General features: G+C 33.9%; 3 protein-coding genes across 9 annotated transcripts; 2 read left to right on the top strand and 1 right to left on the bottom strand.

The window, feature by feature from the left end:
- The first annotated feature begins 325 nt into the window (after positions 1 to 325).
- On the top strand, positions 326 to 7,967 carry LOC117918617 (amino acid permease 4-like). 5 transcript variants are annotated; one of them, XM_034835393.1, is made up of 10 exons: positions 329 to 531; positions 1,789 to 2,143; positions 2,222 to 2,749; positions 3,633 to 3,683; positions 5,102 to 5,204; positions 5,922 to 6,021; positions 6,127 to 6,454; positions 6,549 to 6,763; positions 6,854 to 6,993; positions 7,069 to 7,967. In XM_034835393.1, the coding sequence occupies exons 5-10, from the start codon at positions 5,133 to 5,135 to the stop codon at positions 7,720 to 7,722; spliced, it is 1,509 nt and encodes a 502-aa protein (XP_034691284.1). In that variant the 5' UTR covers positions 329 to 531; positions 1,789 to 2,143; positions 2,222 to 2,749; positions 3,633 to 3,683; positions 5,102 to 5,132; the 3' UTR covers positions 7,723 to 7,967. The 5 variants fall into 5 exon arrangements, with proteins under 5 accessions (XP_034691287.1, XP_034691286.1, XP_034691283.1 ...); XM_034835394.1 differs by having other exon boundaries at positions 330 to 461; XM_034835396.1 differs by having other exon boundaries at positions 326 to 2,143; positions 5,102 to 5,381.
- On the top strand, positions 1,790 to 2,746 carry LOC117919332 (uncharacterized protein At2g29880-like). Its single transcript, XM_034836506.1, has 2 exons — positions 1,790 to 2,143; positions 2,222 to 2,746. The coding sequence occupies exons 1-2, from the start codon at positions 1,790 to 1,792 to the stop codon at positions 2,744 to 2,746; spliced, it is 879 nt and encodes a 292-aa protein (XP_034692397.1).
- Positions 7,968 to 14,180: 6,213 nt separating the features above from the next.
- LOC117918283 (F-box protein At5g39450) lies at positions 14,181 to 24,561 on the bottom strand. Of its 3 annotated transcripts, XM_034834803.1 has the most exons (4): positions 24,104 to 24,561; positions 21,894 to 23,824; positions 17,491 to 17,544; positions 14,181 to 14,711 (listed from the first exon to the last, which is right to left on the bottom strand). In XM_034834803.1, exons 2-3 carry the CDS (start codon positions 23,750 to 23,752, stop codon positions 17,532 to 17,534), a joined length of 1,872 nt encoding a protein of 623 aa, XP_034690694.1. In that variant the 5' UTR covers positions 23,753 to 23,824; positions 24,104 to 24,561; the 3' UTR covers positions 14,181 to 14,711; positions 17,491 to 17,531. The 3 variants fall into 3 exon arrangements, with proteins under 3 accessions (XP_034690694.1, XP_034690692.1, XP_034690693.1); XM_034834801.1 differs by lacking the exon at positions 17,491 to 17,544; XM_034834802.1 differs by lacking the exons at positions 17,491 to 17,544; positions 24,104 to 24,561 and adding an exon at positions 23,971 to 24,096.
- Between the last annotated feature and the right edge of the window lie 510 nt (positions 24,562 to 25,071).

A 25,071-nucleotide genomic window follows, 5' to 3' on the forward strand; every position in this document is an offset into this window, starting at 1 on the left:
AGCCGTACATCATTTAATATATTGAAAAAATATATAAAAATAATTTATATGTACTAAAACTCCATGATTCATTACGACTAACCCATGCTACAAAAGTATAAAAATAGACATAAAAAGCAAAAATAAAATAATAATAATAATAATAATAATAATTTCCATTTATATAAAAATATCGTAAATAATATAATTTAAGATAATATAATTATATTTAGAAAAATGTATAAGGTGTTTGTTTCCAATATATTTAGTGAAAGTAGAGAATATAAAAAAGGGAAATTTATACCTCTTAACTTAAGTAAAAGCTATGTATCAATTTTTTCCTTTTTAATTTTAGGTTTTGTAATTTGCCATAATTCATTCACATTTTCAACCATTCCCTGAAGAGCACATGGGAATCCCATTGTCACTCAGACTACCTCCCAACGTCAATTAATTGGATTAAGAATCAAACCGCATTCCGCGTAATCTCAGTCTCCAAACTCTTCTGTCTCTCTGATCGCTCCATTCCTTGCGAGTTTCTCTGTGTTTGATGTTGGTTCAATTTTATGATCTCTTTCCCTCATTCGGCCTTTTCCATACAACTGACTAGAAATTAGGGTTTAAGGTTTCCAATGGGAATTTCGAGTTTGTTTGGATTGATATTTGTTTTTTCTTTGTTCTTTCTTTTTTTTTTCCCCTTCAAACGAGGGTTTGATTTCGATTTGAGTTGTTTCTTAGGGCTTTATGGACCAGTGATTTCAGGTTTCAGAATGAGGATTTTGAATGTTATTAGGGTTTCTGTTCTCTTTATTGTTAATTGCAACTTTGAATGTAATTGGGAATCAGGTTGTCTTGGTTTGTAATTGTAGATTTCGAATATAATTGGGGTTTAGGTTCTTTAATCTACACTTTGGTGATTATGAATAGGATAAGGATTTGGGTTCGGGTTCTATCTATTTAAAGTTTGAAGGGTCTCGTAGTGCAGAATGGGGCTGATTGATGCAGTTGTTTTGTAATTTTCCAATAAATTTTTGTTGGGTGTTTCAGAATAAAATAGTTCTGTGAGAGTAGTTTATGTCATTTTTTTTTTGGAATTGAAAATTACATGATCATTGAATTTTTTGTTCCAAAATGATTGTGTAATTTAAATAGCTTTGTTGATTTGCTTTCTATACGGATTCACTGCATGAGTGATCCTAAGTTTGTGGGAGATATTTCTCTTTTTATCACTCTTGTTTGATTTGTGAGCTTGTTATTGACTCATTCTTATCACTTTGATTTTAAGGAGTAAATGTAACTTTGCTTATTGTGCTTCTACATGTTTCTTGACAAATGCTAAATTGTCCACACACCTGTTCTGAATCGCTTTTTCCAATTGATGATTGACATGGATGTGATTTATTGAAAAATTGGGATGACTATGGAGAAGTAGTCTGGGGATTGTTTCATGTGATTTTGTGTTCCTCATTCCTTGTATTGATAGCTCAGCTATGTTGGTGGATTATATGGCTGAACTTTTTGGATATAAATTATAGACTAACTGAATGCTTATGATTCATGGATGAAATGGAAGGAATGGATTTTTTTCCCCTTTGTAAACAGTAAATGTGAAACCTCCTGAAGAATAAAGTTGCATGAAAAAGAAAAGAAAGAAAGAAATACCAAGGAAAAATGGATATTGTATGTTAATATTTGTTTTGGCTTGGTATCTTTTCATGTATTGACTGGTTGAAAGTAATATGTCTCTCTGTTTTGCACCAAGATTGGAGTTGTAATGATGTGGTGTTACACTTGTGCATGATCAATTAGAATGGAGTCGACTTCAAGCGGTCCAATTAGGGGACGGGGTAAAAACAAGCGAGTGTGGACACCGAAGGAGGATGCAAAATTGATTGAATCCTTGGTTGAGTTATGTGTTTCTGGGAAGATGAAATGTGATAATGGTTTTAGACCAGGCACGTTTGCACAAGTAGAAAGGTTATTGGAGGACAAGCTGCCAGGTTGTGGATTGAAAGCAAGTCCACATATTGAGTCTCGAGTGAAGACTTTAAAAAGGCAATATAATGCTATAACTGACATGCTTTCACATGGCAGCGGGTTCTCATGGGATGAAAAGAACAAGATGATCCATTGTCATATAGATGTATATGAACGATGGGTGAAGGTAAACATACTTAAAATGGTTTCTATGTTGTTTGAAACTGGATTTATAATTTATCATCCATACTTGTCTGAATTGTAGGACCATAGGGATGCACATGGATTGAGACTTAAACCTTTCCCCCACTATGAGGACTTGAAACAGATCCTTGGGAAAGACCGTGTGTGTAAGAAAGAAGTTGTCTCACCGGCCGGTGTTATGAAGGAGCTACACCAAGAGGAGGTCGCAAATAATGATGTGGGTTTGGACATTGTAGAGGCCGATGTCTCAGTGGCTCAACCATCCACATCAGCATCATCTTCTAAAGAAGGGTCAGCGCAGTCTTGTAGGAAAAGGTCAAGGGAATATGCAGATTTAGCTGAAGTAATGGTGAGGACCTGTAATGCATTAGAAAGGCTCATATCTTGTATTGCCCGTCAAGAAGAAAAGGAACAAAGAGGGGATAAAGTGGTGGCTGAGTTGGTGAAGCTTCCGGGTCTTAGTAAGTTGGACATATTGAAATTAAGTGAAGTGATCATCAGTGACCCAGTGAAAGTCACACTTTTTTTCAGCCTTGACGAGGATCTCAAAAAGGAATGGATGAGGCAGCTTCTTCGCACAACATAGCATGTGTGTAGTGCTTCTCCTAAGTTTTTTGAACTTTGTTGGGACTAAAAAAGTAGTTGAACATTGTTGGATTAGATGCTTCATTTAAAATTTTCTTGATAGCTTCTTGATTTTTTTTTTCTTTTAAAAAGATATTAATAAACTTTTTTATTGTTTTTTTATTTTATGTTTTGTTATATGTATTTTTTCAAACATCACAATGAGAATGAGAATGGTTGTCCTTGGATATTTTGCTAATATTGCATTTTTTTTTTTAATGATCAAGACACGTCATCCTTCCAATTAGGAGGTAGAGCAATTCATGTAAAAAAGAAAGAATTTTAAAAGTTCCAAATCTATGTTGTATATCATTGGTTTGATTATCAAGTCATGAATTTGTTTGTTAAGTTACTATTTTAGTATAAAAAATAAGTGTGATAGCCATTCAACATGTATAAAGAAAAAAGGAATATTAAAAGTTGCAGATCTATGGTATATATGATTTGTTTGAAGAATGTGATTTGGGTGTCAAGAGTTAATGGGGGTGTTAGTTGAAATGAGAATATTTCTTACAATTATATGTAATTTGAAAGAGAGAAAAGCACTAGCAGCTAAAGGGGGGTTATTGGTTGTGGAATCTCTGGCAGTAGAGGTTCTTAAATAAAACACGTGTGAACTTTCTTCTTTCAAAGATTGGAGTCAATCTTCAAAGATACTTCCACTCACAAGGAAGAATATAGGAAGAGTGCTGGCAAAGGAATCAAATTAAAAGTATTTTTAATGTCTTCTTTTGTATTTTTCCCATTCTTCCTAGACCAAAATGGAGGCTTAGCCAGCTGGGTTGGAATTTTATTTTGAGCCCCATGAATGAAGTATGGATGATAATCATGTTTCCTGTGATTTTCAGAACATTTTTGAAAGGCTCAAACGGTGCATTCTTGGTGGGAATGAAGATATGGTGCGTTACGTTCTTATTTATTTCTTGGTGGGAATAAAGTTGACAATTTTATTCGTTCATCTTGAATTAAGACTCAATATACTTTTAAAAACTAAATTTACTTAAAAGCGCTCAAGCATCCTCCAATGATGCTTGAAAGTTTGTGCCTAATTTTACTAGTTTTTTTTTTTTTTAAAATCCAAATTCGTGAGTTTTTAAAATTAAATTTGGTATTCTATAATTTCTAAAATCCTCTTAAATTGGTTAAAGTTTAGTTGATATGTCTATATATATATATATATATATATATATATATATATATCAGCCCCTTGAGAGAATTCTTTTCATTTTCCATGTACCTTAATCATAATCATTAGTTTATGTGCTTAATTAACCTAATGTTTTCATAAGGATAAATTATTATTGATTGAGCTCACGATAGCCGATGCATCCCCCTCAAGTACCCATTGAGGAGTCTATTAAGGAGCATACATGCGTTAATGTCATGGATGTAAGGTTAAGTGTGGGCTCTTGTAGTGTAATTTAAAGAAAATTATCATTAGGTAAATTTATGTACTTTATCTTCATATTTAGTGAATTTAATTTTATGGTCTATTGACTTCTTAGGTGATGTTTGTTTTTTTTTTATTTAATTCTAAATAGAATCTTAATGCTTAATAGTGTTAAATGTTAGGTTGTTTGTTTTTATAAATATTTTATTTATATTAAATATTAAAAAGTAAAGAAAAATTAATATGTTATTTTTTCTATTTAGAAAAAGTTACATATTTTGACTTTTTCTATTTAGTAAAAAGTTTATAATAAGTCATGAAAAAACAGAAAAACAAACAACCTAAATTCTGAAAATAAATTGCTTTCAGCAAAAAGCAAAAAAAACAAACATCACCTTAGTTTTTACATCTACAAAGTTTCTCAATAATTTGTGAATGATTTTATTTATTTTTTAAATCACATGTCCTATTTATGATGATATGATTGGATGTTCTTTGTTTATTGAGTAACTACATCCTATGAAATAAATAAAACAAAAAATAAAAATCAAAATTTTGGATTAATAATTGAGCACTATCTATTCACCCTCATTAAATAATTCCGTGATATAAGATCTGGAACTCTAAAATTCCAAATTCATAGGACATTTTTTGAATTTGATAAGTGCTCAATTCTGAATATGCAACATCCAAGCACCTTCACTTCCATGTCCTTACAGTTTCTTTTCCACTGGGGGCTATTTCCCATACTCATGAAGTCAATTTGAGTGTTCTTGAAAAGTGCAAAATCTAAGTGGCTAGTCTTAATTACTTCTCAGTGCATGTCATTTTCTGTGACTTTATTACTATGACACAAATTGAGGCCTTGAATCTGACGGAGGTGGAGGTCCCCCTTTACACTTTGACATTGTTCAATTCTCCATATAGGTAAAATGGAGTCAATGTTCATTGTTTATTCATGGTGGAGGAGCATTTATTCTCGAACTCAGTGATGAAGAAGGCGGCTATACACATTGGGCTATGGACACAGGTGACCTTTGATGAGACCCAACATAAAATAGAGTAAAATATTACTAGTAGATGGCATATATATGCGCCTCAGATCTAGGAACCTACCAAAGGGAAAGAACATTTGGTCTTCCAATTTCTTCTTTCTCTTGTGTGCTTTGGTTTGTTAGGTGGGAAGGCTGGAACAACAATGCTGCAGGTAAGGAACTATGGAAGTTTCATTATATTTATGGATAAAAGGGTACTCTTGACATTGGTTTTGGCATCCATTTTTATACAGGACCAAAGGCATATATGTGTGACACTGGCATCCTATAGCATATATTTTGCATGGAGTCTGATATAAAGAGTTTGAAAGCTTTGAACCCTTGAAATATTAGGGTCAAATGGGAGAAGAGATTGGAGGAGTGAATATTAAGAATATATATACTTATAAATGAGACCATAAGCCATGCATATAGGCTGTCACTTGGTTTCATTTTGATGGAAATCAAAACTAGAGATTCTCGTTCATGCTCAAATTGATTGCATCTTCGTGTAGAATATTGGGGATGTTTCTCCCATTCTAGCTAGATTCAAGAGTCACATTGAGCACAAAAGCCACTTCACTAATTGATTTGGTAATGCATAAGCGGGTGAGAGAACATATCATTGCCACATTTTAGCCTTCCAATGTTCCATTCTTTTCTCACACAAAGCCCTTTTTTTGGTGGTGTTTTTGGGCTTTTTCCAAAACAAGGTGGATAAGAAACCACACCAAATGCTTCATCTCCCAAGTGATGTCCTTCCACATGATATATCAAAATGCTTGGACGACGATGGCCGCCCAAAAAGAACAGGTAATTAATCCCCTCATTTTTGCCTTCCCAAGTTAGATATTTCGTCTCTCTTTGTTGAAGAAAAGAAATTCATGTTCCTGTTTCCTGATTCTTGATATGAACTAGGAACTGTTTGGACTGCAAGTGCCCACATAATCACATCTATTATCGGATCCGGGGTGCTTTCATTAGCATGGGCTGTAGCTCAGCTAGGATGGATTGGTGGACCAACTGTAATTCTCATGTTCGCAGTTGTAATGTGTTATACTTCATCTCTACTAGCAGACTGTTACAGGTCAGGTGATCCCATATCTGGAAAGAGAAACTATACTTACATGGAGGTCGTTCAATCCAATCTTGGTGGAGCAAAGGTCAAGATATGTGGCATAATCCAGTACTGCAATCTTTTCGGAATCACGGTTGGATACACTATTGCAACATCTGTAAGCATGATGTGAGTCGAATTTGATTCAAGTTAGTATGTATGTTTTAAACATGGGGGGATCGTGATCTTTGTATTATTGACTCTGTTGAATTCCAATCTGCAGGGCAGTTATGCGGTCTAATTGTTTCCACAGGAGTGGCAATAAGAACCCATGCCATGAGTCGAGCAACCCTTACATGATCATGTTTGGCATTATTGAAATCGTGTTGTCTCAGATTCCAGACTTCGATCAAATATGGTGGCTCTCTATTCTTGCCTCCATCATGTCCTTTACTTACTCTTCAATAGGTCTAGGCCTCGGGGTTTCTACTGTTGCAGGTATGTATTTGCTTCTATAATCTTTGTGAGCTTGGAAACTCAATGCTTTGCACTCAACCTGATTCACCTCGATTGAAAATGGATGACCAGCAAATGGAACTTTCAAGGGTACTCTCACCGGAATAAGCATCGGAACCATCACAAGAACACAAAAGCTATGGAAGTGTTTCCAGGCTTTGGCTAACATAGCATTTTCATACTGCTATTCATTTGTCCTCGTTGAAATTCAGGTATATTTCTCAGCTCATAAGTGAATCCAGCATAAAAGTTTTCAGGTTTTGAGCGAGGAATAACTTTCTTGACAGGACACAATCAAGTCCCCTCCGTCAGAAGCAACAACAATGAAAAAGGCCAACCTGATAAGTGTAGCGATAACAACATCTTTCTATATGCTTTGTGGCTGCATGGGCTATGCAGCTTTAGGGGATCAAGCTCCTGGAAACCTCCTCACTGAGTTTGGCTTCCGTGATCCATTTTGGCTCATTGATATTGCCAACATCGCCATAGTAATCCACCTTGTTGGAGCTTACCAAGTCTTTTCTCAACCAATTTTTGCCTTCATTGAAAAATGGTTGTCCAAGAAATGTCCAAGTAGCACATTTATCACCAAGGAAATCAAGGTTCCAATACCATGCTGGGGAGTCTATAATCTAAACCTCTTTAGATTAGTATGGAGATCGGCTTTTGTTATGGTAACCACCCTTGTATCAATGTTGCTCCCATTCTTCAATGACGTCTTGGGAATAATAGGGGCATTCGCGTTCTGGCCTCTTGCTGTTTACTTCCCCGTCGAGATGTATATCGCTCAGAGAAGGATACCAAAATGGGGTGTCAAATGGACTTGCTTTCAAATGCTGAGTCTGGCGTGTCTTATGATCTCTATTGTAGCTGGAATTGGTTCAATCGCCGGTGTTGTGACCGATCTTAGGGCTTACCAGCCGTTCAAGACTAGATACTAGGAGCTAGCTCGTTTAGCACGACCGTACCTTTAGAAAACATGTTCGCATAACAGGAATTAGTGTGCAAATAAGAGGTTTCAACTTCAAATGTAAAAAGAAACACTAAATTCTGAAACCTCTTTCCATGCACCTTCCTGCAAGAGCATCTTACTCCCAACTTGAATAAGATAAGTTCTTATCTGCAACATCTTTTCTATCATTCAAAATTCGAATTAAGTTCTGTAAGTGGAAACTAATTAATTTCTATAAGCTTATAAAAGTTTTTGCTTGTCTTGGAGATACGGTTTAGTCAATTGGATGTGTTGGTCCAATATATGGGCGTGCTAGAACAATTTAATGGTAAATAATATTGGTCTAGTCTTGTTTGAAAGGCTGATCACCATTGCAGCAATAATCAGTCTACACCTTATGGGATGTGTTTACTGGTCTCCTGACCATTCTCCATCGATGTGTGTGGTAGATATTGTAACGGTATTGATATAATTTGCCCGAGACCTTTACCACTCATCATCTTGGTTCCGCACTAAACACTCTAAAAGCTCTTGCTTGAAAAACTTGGAGAGGCAGAAACCAGTGCCATCCTCGGCATCGACACCACTGGCATCTGCATCGGCCACCGCTACCCTCATAGCCGATCGTCACTAGCCTCCCTGACATATACACGTTACTGCAATCACCTCCACAACCGGTTCTAGCTGCTCTCATCTCCACCATTATCATTCATTTTTGGCAAGGCGCCAATGAGATCCATTGCATTTCAATTTTATGGTCCCTTTGGATATACCATCACTACTGTCATCTCATTGATGGTCTCACTGCTTCAATTCCATCATGACTCTTTCTCTTTTCTATTTCTGGCACCAGCACCACCATTGCAGTCACTACCAACATTATTTCAAGTTTGTATAATTCCCTTCTCCATTTAGACTTGTCATCATGACTCCTCGATTTTTTTTATTGCCTTTCACCTGGTTTTCACTCTCTAATTTCTCGCCTATCATCTATTTTTTTGCTTTGAAGCAATAAAAAAACAGATATTTAGCCCCATGGGGTGTGTGAGAAATAATATTAAGGGTTTGAATGTTCCCAAACCCAAATCCTATGCAATGTTGCACTTTTACCAAAATGCTCTTATGCACATAAATGATTAATTCTCCATATTTTCTTAACCTTTGTACCAACAAAGAATATGAGCTCAAGTGGGAACACTAGGACCTATAAGAAAATACGAGTTCTCTCATAATCTAATTCTAAAATTAACTCAAAATTCCATTAAAGAGAGTTAAATGAACTCTAGTATTCTATTTCATTACATCAAGATAAGAATTGATTTAATTTAATTTAATCAATTTCCCCAATGTTGACTTACTATCCATTGCATGTAGACTTCTCATGAACTAATGTCTGTAATTTAATGAGGTAGAGACTATCAACCTCTCAAGATTATCTTTATAATTCTTGAGTCTCAGATCCTCCTATTATATGATCTATTAATATACCCTAACTCACTAAAAGCATATATCAAATTCCTCTAAAGAAATTACTATAGTGCTATAGATTTCAGATCACAAGTCCTTAGGATTACTCAAATGGACACTATCTCAAAACCATAAGATGTCATGGTATCTATCTTGAGAATACTTATTGTCACTAACCTTAATCAATAGTGACCCGATCTATAAGGAATATATGACAACATTAAGGTCTTACCCTTTGGTCAAAGCCATTATAGACTTCATCATGAGCTCAATATTCTCTCAAGGTTGAGAGTCCTTACAGTATAATAGCTTGAGGAAGTCATGACTGCTTTATAGCCAATGTCACGACCCAATGTAGATCCTATCTAATGTGTAACCATATACAGTGATGCACTTACTATAGGAAACTTATCTCAATAACAAAAAAATCATCCCTCCAATAATAGGAGATAATCTACTATAGCCTCAAATGGATTACCTAAGTCCATAAACCGATTGTGAATAAATCATCAACTTGTAAAGAACCCATGACTTGAATATTCTATACAATTTATAATGCATCTAAGTCATGTACAATGCAAGTGATGCAAAACTAAATATTCAAATAAATAGTAATGCAATTAAGGATAAAATAGTGGAAACTCAAGTCTAATTTTGTCACATCATATCTTGTTTTTAAAGGTTTTATCCTAACAAACACTTACTAGTCCTAAAAGTATACTAAGCACCATAGAAAGAATTTGCTCCATAGTTATGTCACATCTTTCAACTATCTAAAAAAATAAGTAATACTTCCTCTCTATGTGTTTTCCCTTTTTGTGATTCTTTAATTCTTTAGACTATGTCATCGTTCTACTATTATCATAAAATATGATCATGGATGATACAACCAAAGGAACTACTCTTGGTCTCATAAGGAACATCCTAAGCCAAACATTTGTTGCTTCATAAACAACAAAAACTACTTAGAGTGTACACATACCCTAGAAGTAGACCTGCAAGAGTCCTCATCAAACAAAAAGTTTAAACCTTTGTACCTAAGGAGTACCAACTCTTTGCAAAGACATATAAGCATATATTTTATCATTCTCCTAAGATACTTTAGTATATGTATGACATAAGTCCAATGCTCTGGTCTTGGATTGGATTGAAATCTACTCACCATCTCTACAACAAAGCAAATATCTGGTTTAACACATAGCATCGCATGCATAAGGTTACTCATTGTAGAGGCATAGGGTATTGCCTTAATGTAATCTTTCTCCTCAAATTTCTAAGAACACCAATCTTGAGAAAGGGGAACTTCATACCTAAAGGATAGCAAACCCTCCTTGGAGTCTTGCATCATGCACTTAATCAAAAGCTTGTCAATATAGGTGGCTTTGTATGGCACATTTTCCTCATTCTTGCAATCTTTAAGTACCTTAATCTTAAGAATATATCGAGGCTTATAGATTTTTATTTAGAACTGAATAGACAACTAGATTTTGATTGATGACAATAACCTTATAACATTTTCAATGAGTAGATTATCATCTACATAAAAGATCAAGATACCATCATGCTTCCCTACGCCTTCTTTGTAAGCGTTACTAAACTAAATTTTGATGGACGTTCTATGGACTATATAAAGAAACTAAAAACTAGAGAAATGATCACAAATCATCTTGGAACACTAGTATAAGCATTCTTGAAACATGTTGGAGTAAGGCTAGCTATTGACACAAAGACTTCAACCATGTTTAAAGGCTTAAATCTAGCTAAAGTTGAGGGTCTTTCAATCTTCTACTAGAGAGGAGATTCAACAATATCATGGATGAAAAAGAAAGAAAGAAGCTAATGGAAGTAGGATGAGTGTCACGTCCCAAAACCCACTCCAAGAGCATGACGGTGATTTCACACCTCAAGCTCAAAGGCTCAGAGTGGAAACAATACAAACAATCATATTTTAACTGGAAATTTACTAATTGCCAAATTCCTGTTCAGAGTAGTAGAACAAAAATTCTAAAATCTCCAAATAACAATTTTTGAAACTAACACATTAAACCAAGTGTTATTGTCCAAATAACTCCAAACTCAAATAATTCCAATGGAAAATAAATTTTAACATCTAACAATGCTCAAAATAAAGAAAGTTTTGACAAAAGTCCTACTAAGCCAATTTCCCCTCCTAACCGTCACTCCTCATCGGAACTGAGGGTACCTGAAAATTATCAACGAAGGGGAATGAGCTCAAAGCTCAATAAGGAATATTAATACAGTTTCATAAATCAACTAGTTCAATCATGCTTGTAAATATGTGATATAACATATACTTATTTTCATGAAAACTTTTGAGTTCAAATACTAATACATTCAAACTTTTCAACAAAACTTTCTCATATCCATTTCAAAATAATTTCTCATCAAATGCATTCAAAATATTTTTACTCTAGTTATCAAATAACAAATGGTGCCCAATTAGGTGAGACTTCACAAATGAGTGACTAGTTCCAAATTTGTTCTAGTTAAGGTGAACAAAACCAAATATCAACAATTATAATTCGTTAACTAGGGTCATAAAGTCAACTATTATAACCCGTTGACTAGGGTCATATAATATCAACTATTATAACCCGTTAATTAGGGCCAAATAGGTCAACAATTATAACCCGTTGATTAAGGTCATAAAAACCAGAGTCAAACACTTTATTTCATTAATTCAAACTTGCAAAACAAAATATCATATCTCCAAAATTTTTCACTTTTCATAAATAAACAAAGAAAATTATCAAAAAAAAAATATTTTTCATACAAAACACATATTTGATCCATGCGAAAAGATAAAAATAATATTTTTACACATTTCAAAATACAATATAAAAAGAAAATTATTTTCTTTTATAAAAATTTGCATTAATTTCCCTTACCTTGAAGAAGCGCTCAAAAACTTGAAGTATTTAGCTTGACGAATTTACTCATCACCTAACATAATATCATACACAATTATTTAAAGGTAAAAATTTGACAATCTTAAAAATATTTTATTTAATATTAGGGATCTAATTAATTTTCTCATATTAATATTATTATCATTCAATATTATTTTCAACTTCCTAAATAATAATTTTTTTTTCTAACTTATCTAAATTAAATCTTTTAAGAATATTTATTTGCATTAAACTATTATTACTATTATTTAAATCTCCTACTGAAACTTAATAAATACCCCATGCAGTTTTTTTTTTTTTTTCAACATGTCAAATCGTTCTTATGCATCTTTCAACATTTTTATTTATTATTATTTTTTTCTCTAAAGTCAAAACTTTTAACCTCCATACTTACAAATTTTATGTTATTTTCACATCCGAAACTATATAATTTTTTTACTTTTTTTTAATCTAGATCTATTCATTTGCGTAATCAAAATTTATCGATCTCCATTAATAAATCAAACTATGTTAATAAATTTTTAATCTTTTTTACCTACAAATTAATTAAACGAACTCTAATCAAAATTGAGATATTCCAAAGAATATCTAAAGTGTTCAAAAGTAATTAACGAATATAAAATATTAACTAGGGTTAGAATCTTACCTGAAAAAATTTGAACTTCAAACTCACCTCCAAACCTTTAGTCTTACGTTATCATAGTCTATGAATTTTGGTTAATAGATTTTCTGAATAAGAAAGATAAGAGGAAAATCTAATTTATACCTAGAACTTTTAATTGTAAAAGGACTTTTTTACTTTTAATGAGTTTAATTAATTAATTAATTAATTTTTAATTTATTATTTTGCCCCTAAAGTTTATTTTGGGGTGTTACAATGAGAGTTTTTAATATTGTTTCAAAGTTGGAGTGCTCCTTCAGTTGGATTCATTAATTAATCAAGTGGTAGATTCGTTAACACAAAGTCAAACATTTGATCTTCTACCACCATGAGGAATTGATATTATAGTTGTAATCATTGCCTTGCTTTTGATCAAGTCGAGATGAGGTTGTTAAGGGGAAATGATTTATCATCCTTCTTTGCACTTAAATATTTCATGGTAATGAAATGTTTGTTTCTATTAAAAATAATTAAATAAATAAATAAAAATCTTTGAACCATTTTTAACTAACTTGACTTATTTTTGCAACGAAATTAGTGGACATTTGATAAAACTTAATACTTATTACTTAATGATTTAAATTGACTTTAAGTTAAATTATTCTTAAGTTGTTAGCTTAAAATTAATTATTTATTTTTTACTTTATGTATTAAATTTCTTTGGTAAAATTAACTTAAAATCTATTTTAAATTATTGAATTGACATATTCACCTCATTAATTATAATTAATATTTATTATTAAAAATTCTAACTAATATTTATTTTTATTAATTTTAAGCAATAAATTTTTTCATTAAACATTCGTACTTAAAGTATTATAGATTTATAAGATAACCTTAAAATATTTACTAGAAAAAATGAGTCATGGATTTGGAGTTATGATTGTTAAATATATTTTTATTAGATGCGGATAAATAAGACAAAAAAAAAAAAAGATATTTTAACTTAATACTTAAAGTAATTTTTAACTTTTAAGACCAAACATTCTCAAACTTAATAACTTAAATTGAATTATTAAGTTACTCTATGTCATTAAGTTATATACCAAACACCTTAGTTAACATATCTTTCAACTAGAAGTCCTAAAACTTCTATCGAACCAACTTTATTGTTAACCCAAATCAATTACTTTACTGAATCTAACTAACTAAATATTATTTATTTAGACAACCAAAAATGAACTCTTTCAAATTTTCGAGGCAGTGAAATGCCCTTCTTCTCTTGCATATCAATTTTTTGATTTGCGACTACAAATTGAAATAACTGAACCTTAAGTAACCAGCTGAAGAAAGGTGAAGGATGACCTCCTAGGACCCATAGTTAGAAATTGCAACAAGGAGAGAATTACAGTCCATTAAATAATGTAAAATTGTGGAATCACAAAGGAATGACTTTAGAACTTCCCGTTTGAATACAAGAAGAGAAAAGTGTATGGAATAGCATTGAGAAAAGGAAAAAAGAAAAAAGAAAAGAAAAGAAAAAATTTAGCTGAGAAACAAAATTGAGATAGCACAAACAACCATTCGGTTTGCAGCCAGTTTCTCTGATCCAAGTGCAAGAACCTTTATTAAGATTCAATCTTATAAATTTAACTCATTTGTAAGACACTAAATTGGGTTATACATGTCAACCGGGATGGAATTATCTAATGTTTATTTCCACAATAATTGAAATCTCACATCTCCAATCAGTTACATAGAATATCACCTCAACCCTTAGACCAGCTAGAAGAAAGAAGTTCCATGGAATTTTGAGAGAATATGATCATTGATGTGCAGCTGCAAAGACAAAGCTGAATTCCATCAAACAATCAGCAGCAATGAAGGAGCTTTGAGCTTTAGGTATTAATCAAAGCAATGGTGGCACACCACCGTCAATTCTCTTAACCCTTAAAAGACCCATCCTATAAATAATTCTGCCTGTCAAAGAGGAACATAGGTTTTCAAATTAGAGGAGCATCATCATCAATTCAACAACTTAGACAAAAGTAAATGACAAGATAAAGGAAACTAGCAATGCATTCAAGTTTAACAATGTTTAGTCCAATTAAGAACCAGGGAGAAGACTTGAACACAGATGAGTGACTCAAAAAAACTCTCTAGTTCTGACATTTATTTCAAATTTATTGTTCGACTCCATTTTCTTTTTCAGTTCTGTCACTGAAATGTTTACATATAATTATGAGATGAAAGAACCGGGGCAGTCAAGACTTTGCCCCTTAAAGAGGCCTCCGAAAAAGATTTTTCTTTGAAGGCTATCTTTATTGCATGAGAAAACTTTTACTTCAATTTTTTTTTTTTTTTAATAATGGCTTCAAATATATATATATAAGAAATAATGGCTTCAAATAAAACAAACAGAGCCATGCATTAGTTTGATTCACAAGTTAATGACAGAAACAAGTCATGGTCAAAGCTTTAAGAAAACTCGATTAACACAGGACACAATGTAGGCATCCCTGCAAACAAAGAATGTGCAGAGGCTCAATTTTGACTTGTGAACCTTCTGTTGTGCATATAAAATGTTCATCTATGAGATATCATCACCTTAACTAGTGTCATTTCCCAAGTAGAAAATTGACTGTTTCGGAATTATAAAGCTGTTCTAAACAATTCTATTATCAACTGCATGGTGGACCAATTTCATTTGCCCTAGGATTAAAAGAAATTTCTTTTTGAAGGAGCCAAGGAAAAAGGTTCTGTAATAATTCTACCACAAAACCATCTACGGGTTTAGCACTCAGTATGGGTCCCTTGCAGCGCCCTGGAAAGGCTGAAATCATAAAGGGCAGTAGCATTTTTGTAGAGGCAATACTGGAAAATTTTCACCATGTAAGAAATTCATACAATCATATAGAAGAAGAGCTACTAAAAAGAGTCAAAGGGCTAGAAAACCAAAAATTGTAGGTTATCGATTAATGGAGTTTGGAAGGGGTGTGGGCACTAGAATCGATTCAATAGGAACTTTCTGATAGGGAATCAGAGGCTGTGGTCTCTTTTATGGCAAGGAGGCGGGGTAGGGTATGCTTCACTATGAAATGTGGTCTCTTTTATGGCAAGGAGGCGGGGGGTAGGGTATGCTTCACTATGAAAGTTGACTATAGGGGGCTCATTTCCTAGTAGTCTTTCTTGTAGGCATTCCCCTCTTTTGCTAGCTTTGAAGATTTGGATTCTTACATCCCATCAAAGTTATGTTTATTTTTCATGTGAAACGCAACTCAGAGCAAGATCTTTACTATTGATCAGTTGATGAGAAGAGGGAGAAGTGTTGTTCTTGTGTCGCGAGGACAAGGAGTTTACTAGCCATATCCTCCTTCATTGAACAGTTGCTCAAGCATTACATGTGTTGCTTTTCACTATCTTCAGGATATTCTGGCTTTTTTCTTGTTTTGCAAAGGATTCACATGTTAATTGGCAAAGTGGATCTGCTAGCAGGAAGATGAAATTTAGAAAGCTGTCCCCCTATGCCTGTTCTCATAACATTATTTCTGTGACCCAGGGCTTCTCTAGGGGAAGAAAATTTGCCTCTTTTGGAATTTTTGGATGGTATAGTATCGGTTTGATTTGCTCATGTGGCTATTTCATCCCTATTCATTTTCCTCCTCTTGGTTTTTTGGTGCTCCTTGTACACCTCATTTGTACAAGGGGTGCCCCAATTTGGAGCCCTTCTTTACATATATTTGCTCATCAGAACAAGGGGGGCAAGCAAAATAAGAACAAGGTTGATTTCCTTTTAAGAAGAATGAATTTAGTGTTTGCTCACTAGCTCTCTTTCCTTTTTGTCTCTAAGCTGAATGGCTTTGACAGGTGTTGGTTAATGCCAGACCTTTTCCTCTTTTTGCTTTGTTGCTAGCCTCAGAGGGTGGCTGACTGGCTCTGCTTATAGTTCCTTTTTAGTATGAAATCTTTACCAGTACTCAAAGACTTAATAAATGGCTTGATGCGGTTTTTGAAAATTTCAAAGGTGTGTACTGAGCACCAAGCATAAAAAGCTCATGAGCCTGTTGAACAACTACCAAACTGAAGGGTTTTCTCTCTTTGGAGTGTCTTGGGTTCTCTCCTCTCCAATTAAGGAGACACTCCTTGGGTGGCATGGGTCCTTTGTGGGTAAAGCTTGCAAAAAGTCTTGGAAGGCGGCCCCATTATGTATTTTTTGGATTGTGTGAAAGGAAAGGAACATGCTAGCTTTTGATAATGCAGAGTTTTCAATCCAAAGGATGAAAAATTCTTTTGTTTGTAAATTGAGGTCTTGGTCTAAGGTGTTTGTAGATGTGGATCCTCTTTCTCTTTTTAGCTTTATTGATTGGCTAAACTCTAAGTGAGGACAAGTGACGTTTTTTGTTTTTCTCCCTCCCCCACTTGGTTCAGCCTTTGGGTGGCTGGTGCATACTTCTGGTGTACTTTGGCATTTCCCTTTTTATATATATACTCTCTGTTTTTACCTATCCAAAAAAAAAAAAAAAAAATCACACCAAACTGAGCTTGAACTTGAGTCTAAAGGCTTGATACAAGCTCACACCTAATTTGAAGAAGCTTTATTTCAACATAGCCAAGCTAGCTCAAACAGTCTAATAGTGAACTCAGTTTAGCCCATTTGCAGCCCTAAGCACATTAATTTATATTGGTTCTTGAATTGACTACCATCACAGAACAAAAGTTGAATTGCAACTGAGTCAATGCAAAGCCCAAGAGTCTTAACTGAACAGCTCAAGTTTATACAGTTTGATACACCATCTCTCCTCATCCAACCAAGCTGTTTAAATAAAAATAAAAATAAAAAAGATAAAAGAAAGAGAGAATTAATATAATGCCAAGTATATTAAATTATTACATAGCAATTAGCATGTCTACAGCCAAATGTAAGAGAATTACTGTGTTAAAACTAAAAGATCTTATGGCATGAATTCTGAGGTCTCATGATAAGAATCATTTCTTATACATATAAATTTAAAGGGGAGATTTATTCACACTATTCCAACATTAACAAATCACCAACATGTAAAATGAGTGGTCATGTCCAGAAAGATACAAGAACTACTTGGTAAAGCCCCCACATGAAGGTTTCACACATGCCAGGGCCATAGATTATTTTTCTATTATTTGCCTGGTCAACATCTATGGACAAGGATGAAAAAATCAACACCATTGATGCCAATATTTCGTAATTTCGGTGTATGGATGTGGAAAGAGGGGGATAAATGGAAATTTGCAAAATTTCCTCAAAATATCAATATCACCATACAAGGAAAATTTAACATTAAATGTGACAAAATATTGTAAATATATTGGAGATATTTCCAGAAAATATCGACATCACAGCTGAAGCCTCCATTTTACTATTTCAACAGTAAATTTAAACCTCTAACAGCTAAATAGATTCCAAATTCCTTTAAATAAGCCCCTTCTCTCATTTTGCTTTCATTTATCCTCATTTCTCATTTTTCTCTCATTTGACTTTCCTTTCTCATAATCATAATTGATTGACATGAGTTTATAACTAAAGTATTTGTTTTGATAGTTTGCTTACTTCAATTTAATTGCATGATAGTCTAGTTATTTTACAATGTCACAGGTTTTATTAAGATGCAGTATTCTTATGAGTTATAGTTATTTAATATACAAACTTTGAATATTGTTTTATTTAAATGTAATCATGTAGTTTATAATTTATGTACATTAGTTTCTTAAGAAAATTTATATACATTTTTTTAATTTTTACGCAAAATATTAATTAAAAATGATGTAATTTAGTGCATTTGGATACATGTCCTATTTTAAAAAATAATAATAATAAAGAAAGTACATACTTTGTGTATTTGAAAACACTTTTTTAAAATCTAAGTATAAAATTTTCTCTTCCACAAATTTTTTAAATTTTGAAAAGAGTTTTAAAGAATACAAGGTGAGTTTCTGCATTTTGTATAAAAGTTCTTATATTTTCTATAAAAGTTTCTATTTTTAAAATAAAAAACAAGTATATCCAAACACCACCGTAGTTGTTACTCGTAGTATACTATTTAATGTATTCACTTTCAATGTCATATTTCATTATATTATTGAGAAATGACACTAATTTTATCATTATTTCTTATTTTATGAAGAAAATTACTTTAATTTGTGAATTATTGATTATTTTATTATTTCAAAAAGTTTCATACAAAATTTTCATATTTTGAAGTCAATTTTCATCATTTCTTTTATTTTTACCCATATTGATCTCGGTGAACCACTGATATTTCCACTAAAATCAACATTTTCATCTTTGTCTACTAACATAAGAAATTCAAACCATGCATATGAAAGCACATAAACATGCACATAGAGTTGTCACTCTCATTTAATGGTTCAACTAACCTATCATTTAGTGTTTAACATTGATTTGACCTAATACTATAAGCTTCTAAAGCAAGATAGGAAGCATCAAACATTGTGTTTGGTTTTTCAAAATCCAAGCTAGTGAAAGTAGGAATTACTAGCCAATAGCCACTGCTGAAGGAAGACAAATTTCTCTAATTCGAGGCTAACCATGGCCTGAGCATGGAGATAAGGTTTGGTTTATTGGAGGATTAGAAGCCTCAACTCAATGGATGAGACAAATTGTTATACATGGATATTATGTTCTTGTTTAGGTGAAAGAGAGGAGATGAGGCTTCATGGAATATGCTTACCTCATAAATGAAGTGATGAATCACTCCTATTGATGGGGGAGATGTAAAATGGCACCATAGATCAATGGTCAAGGAAGTGAACTTCCTAACTAAGAGGAAAGCTTCCATTCTAATTCCTTTGAGGGAACATTTTTATCCTCAAGAGTATAACTTTGGCTTTCAGTTTGTTAACTAGATCTTTATCAATGTTTTCAAATTTAGATCGGACCGACTCAACTACCAACTAATCTATTTCTGGTTAGAGTCACCTTTTTAACTCTTTTTTCTATTGAACTGGTTTCAGATGGTCTAACCTAGCGTTTAAACCGCCAAACTAGACTAAATGAGCAATTTTTGGAAAATCATCAGATTTTTATTTTGGCCTAAAATATTGTTGGACTGGAACAAATTTGAGCCGAACATACTTTCTAGGCAACTGTCTTAACAACTTCATATGCACCAATGTGTTGCAAGAGTTTTAAAGACCCTATGAGTTTTATATTTTCTTGATGTGGAATAGTTAAAAAGATTATTGAGATGGAGTGCATTTGGGCAAAACCTTCTCTTTAGGCCACTATCCTAGCAACTTCATACTTATCAGGTTTATTATAACAGTTTTAAAGACTATGAGTTTTGTATCTTTCCAATGTGGGATTGTTAGAAAAGTAAGATTAAAAAAAATATTATTGTAGTGGAGAGGGGTTCGAGCCTTGGTCTCCAAAGAATATAAACCAAAAGATGACCGCTTGGCTACTCATCCATTTATTAGTAATGTTGCATGAAAATATATAATGTCAGATTTTTTAAATTTCCATTACTTAATATAGACATAAATATTTAACTCTACACCTATTTTTATACTAATAAGTATGAAAATAATATACATTAAACACCGTAATAATTTTTAAAATTATAAAATAATAAGATATATATAACTTTAAAAATGTAAATAAAATTAAATAATATAATTTTCCTTCCATATTGAATGTATCTTCAAACTTAAATATTATACATGTTTTATTTCATAAAATTAAAAATGTTAATATATTTATATTTATCCTATCATGATTTAATTTGATAATGTTAGAGATACAAAATGAAATATTATTAAGTTTTTTAATTATTTAGATATATTCTTAATTTTTTACCATTAATTTAAAATTTAGTAATATATAAATTACATTTTATGAAGTCACATTGACATAAAAGTTTGATTATAGTTTGAACCATTGGTTTGACTAGTGAATCGTGACCCAATAACTTTTCAAATTCAATGACTGGTTTGGTTATGAAAACCTTGATCATTATGGCTCTATATTTTTTGGATTTTTTTCTCTCCTAAAAGTCCATCATGGGCACCATATTTCATTTTGTACTTTCTTTAATGATTCTTTAATAAACACTTTTGTTTCTTATTAGAACCATCAAAACAGTGTCATGCAGCCTATCACTACTAGAAAAAGTTTGGTTTTTATTCAAAATATATTACAAGAGAAAAATTAGCATTTGAAAAGATTTGAAATAACTTTTGTTATTGAATTTCCATTTGTAATTACATTCAATATCAAATTTGTTAATTGAAAAAATCATGAAAGAATTATTTTCGTATTTTACTATAGGCAAAATCAAGGATTTTGGTTAGAAACCAATATTTTCTACTACTTTAATATATTTTCATTTTAGTTTTATTTTTTTATTTTTTCAATCTTTATTTGCATATTTTATTATTCATAGAATGATGAATTTTGAGCACAAACCAATATTTTGTTCAATTTCATTTCATTTTTTATTTTCTATTTTTTGTTCTCATATTTTACTATTATTATTCAACACTAGTTACTTGTGCTCCAGCATAAATAGCAACAAACATGAAATTTGTCATAACTCAATCCAACTCAATACAAAGTGCTATACAATCATCATTGGGTTTTTGACATATGAACTAAATAAACTTGTAAAATAAGTCTCTTCAATTCTAAAATGAAATTCATATACACAGACAGATATGTGAGTTTCAGTAAGCATGCATGTCAAATAATGTCAAACAGTTAGGTTATTTTCTGCTGTTGCTTATCAAAAAAAAAAAAATACCCAAAAAAGGAAGAGAAACTCACTTTTAGGGGGCAAGAAGCCCTTAGAGAGAGAAAGAAGGCAACATTACAGAACGTAAGTCAACTAATGTATGGCAAGCAATGAGCATCTAACACATGAGAAATTAAGTTAGAAGTAACCAACTATAGCTCTCCAAGAATAACCAGTCATGAAAGACCACCAAAACAGTATTCATTGCCGCCAACTTTATGGAACAATTTTCAAGCATAATTCATGGAGTAATTTCATTAAATTACAAACATTAAATGAAGCAAGAGGATAACCAAGAGCACTATATTATTTATCTTTATACTGACGATAAAGACTACGTAAGCACTTAGTTGAGAGGTAGTAAGAGACAAACCTGGGTGAAGCCAAACAATTTGTGGTGTTTGCACAGCCAGCAAAAACATTTGAGTAGGACTTGGTCAAATATGAAAAATTGGCAATTGGAGGTAAAGCAGGCACACGTTCACCTTTCTTCAGAAGCTCTTGCAAGTTAAGTCTCTGCAAGGTCAGGATAGCCCTGGATTCCTTCCACATGAAGGCAAGGAGTCCACCCTGAATGACATACAATGATCCAGGCTTGGAACCAGGATATCTGAAACCATACCCATTTGCAATCCCATCCCCCACAAAAGCATGCTTAACAGCCACAGGAAGGGAATCTGCATCTGTCTCCCAAGGGAATGGATCTAATGAAGGCTCATTGATTTTCACTATAAACATTGCTGACCCATTTGGATGCAGAACATAGTGGGTGCCTTCTAATATTTTGGTTGCAATTAGATGCCGTTGCTCATCAATCTCTTCATAAGACAGCAAAAGAAAGAACAGAGCCTTTCCAGGCTTGTCTTCAGAAGGCCGGCCTGGAGGCCAACCAAAAGTTCCTCCCCATAAACCCGCATATTCTTGGCCAGCTGTTGGGACCCGCATGGGCAACTTGTAAAGGGCAAATCGACTATCATGCATGTTTGGCCATGCTCGATAAGAAGATAATTTCACATTTGAAGCATGTAGAGTGAGTCCTATTGTATCACCTGACTTCAGAAAGTCATGAAGCTGTACGTGCTTATTCTCACTGCTTGAAGAGCCATTCTTTGAGCTTGGACGACTACCATTCATAGAGCCAGACTTCCCTAAGATCTGCTTAAAACTATCCCTAAAATACCCACCAATAGTTTTCCTCTTAGCAACTTGTGTGCAGCCATCATCCCCACTGACAGGACCATGAAAAGCACTTGAATGATCAAGACTCTTCCTGATCTCGCTCAATTCCAACAGCGTAGGATCAGAAGGAAGCTCAGGGGCTGCCTTCAAATCAATGTTTCCTACACCCAGCTTATACATTTGCATTAAATTTGATCTCCTCTCAAATAATAGCATCATATCTTTTCGAAAGTTCTCCTCATCATTCCTTGAATGAGGAAACAGTGGACCCTTTTCTGAACTGGGTGCCCTCAATCGGACTTGGTTTGTAACAATCTCAAGCAGCCTCCTTCTGTCACCAAAAGCCAATCGACTAAAAGGGACCATTGGTCCACTCTGTTCGACAAGCCTCTGTGACCTTGAAAGCCCGCTATCTGACCTACAGACCTTTCTTTGTTCCTTATCTGAATGATCAATAAAGCTTCTAGCATGAACCAATTTACGCCCACTTGTTTGTTCCCTAGGCTCAACCTCAAGCAATAGCACATTGCAGTTCTTCTCAATCCCCTTGACCGAACCAGGATAAAAATAGTCATTTTGGCTTTCCCTTCCATGCAGGAAAAATGCTGTGGAACCATCAAGATCACCAATAATTTCAAACACAGGTGCCCATAAAATCGGACCATCTTCAATTCCTAATGGGCCAAGCTCTTGTGGAATGATCCGGCACCCAACAACAGAAACAAAACCAGGCATAACATACACTACATTGCCAAGTTCTGGGTTTTGGTGAACCCAAATTCCAAGTAAAGGCTTAACACTACTTAGGAACCGGCAAAGTGCTTTATAAGATGAGATACCCCTTCGCCACTCTATGAGGTCTCCATAGGACACAACTCCTACCATTTCGCATTGAGTGAGCCAGACCTTCTCAGAGGCGACCAGTGTATATAGGCTCCGGCAACCTAGACTGAGATTGCAGAGGTCCCTTGGAGATAGGGACCGGGACACCATAGCAAACAAATCATCCGGCAGAGCAAGAAGCAAGCTCGAACCACAGGGATCAGACCCCATAACAGTCAAACAGACGAGTGATTATTGATGAAATTATCAGGAACGCTTGAATTTGAGCTACAATGTGGTAAGCTGCACAATCCATTACAATTCAAGAAAATCCTGAATCAATAACATAAACAAAGCCAAAATTACAATCAACTGCTGAAAAAGCTCAACCAAAAAGCCCTTTAAAACCCTTCTTTCATTTAATAATAGCGAAATGAATATATTCAAACCTGGAGCTAAAATGGGCCTATTTCAGATGCTTCAATTCCCGCATCTATGAATCATACATGAAAAAAGTTCACCCAAAAACCCTTAAATACCCCTCTTTTCTTCTCAGTAAGGAAAAATTGAATAGATTCGCACCTGTAATTGAAATGGGTTCGTTCCAGATTCTTCACATCCTGCATCTATGAAGCATGCATGAAAAAAGGGCCACCCAAAACCCCTGAGACCCCTTCTTTTTCAACTCAATAATAGAAAAGTAGCAGATTCAGACCTGGAATCAAAATAGGTTTGTTTAAGATTCTTCAATTCCAGTATCCATGAATCAATCCATGAAATGAGTTTGTTCCGGAGTCTCCAATTCATGCATCTCGTAAAGACAAACATGTACGAGTCTCAAATAAGGGCGAAAAAGTAGGATCGGGTGAGCAAGATCATGGCCATTGATTCAAAGTAAACCCGGTTGTTCTAAACGGGAAATGATGGAGAAGAAAGAAGACGAAGAAGAAGAAGAAGCAGAGGACCAATTGAGCTTTGGTATTATCACAGTCCTTATGGGGGGTTCTGTGGTGCTCGTGTGACAGCCAACCAATATGGAAATTGGAATAGAGTCCAAAGTCCGGAGTCCAAAGTGAAGCGGAAGCCCCAAAAAGTCCAAAGCCACTCCAACAGAAGCCCACGCCAAAAGCACTAGGCCGAAGGGACTAAAAAGTCCAACCACATGACACCATCATGGCTCCAAAGTCTAGCGCATGGGACCAACCCCTCTTTTTCCACTGTTGGGCGACTACCACACTTGCTTCGTTGCATCTCCAGTGGGCCAGACGCCATTACTAGATATTTATTGCACAAATTTCATGGATTTGGTCGTCGCGAGTCGCTAGTCGCTGCTTCCAAGTTCCAACCATCCCACACTTTACGTGTACAAGGCTACCGATTGTCTAGCCCATTCTATAAGTTAATTTCATTTCTCCAATGATTTACACATACAAAATTCCATAATTTCATTTCCTACCCACAGAAATTATGAACTCTTACCTTCCCCTAATCAAAAAATTATTAGAAAGTCAAGCACGATTCGGCTCCCTTTCTAGCGGAACCAAATGCAT

This window comes from Vitis riparia, chromosome 7 (genome assembly GCF_004353265.1).
Source record: "Vitis riparia cultivar Riparia Gloire de Montpellier isolate 1030 chromosome 7, EGFV_Vit.rip_1.0, whole genome shotgun sequence".
Classification (NCBI taxonomy): Eukaryota; Viridiplantae; Streptophyta; class Magnoliopsida; order Vitales; family Vitaceae; genus Vitis; species Vitis riparia.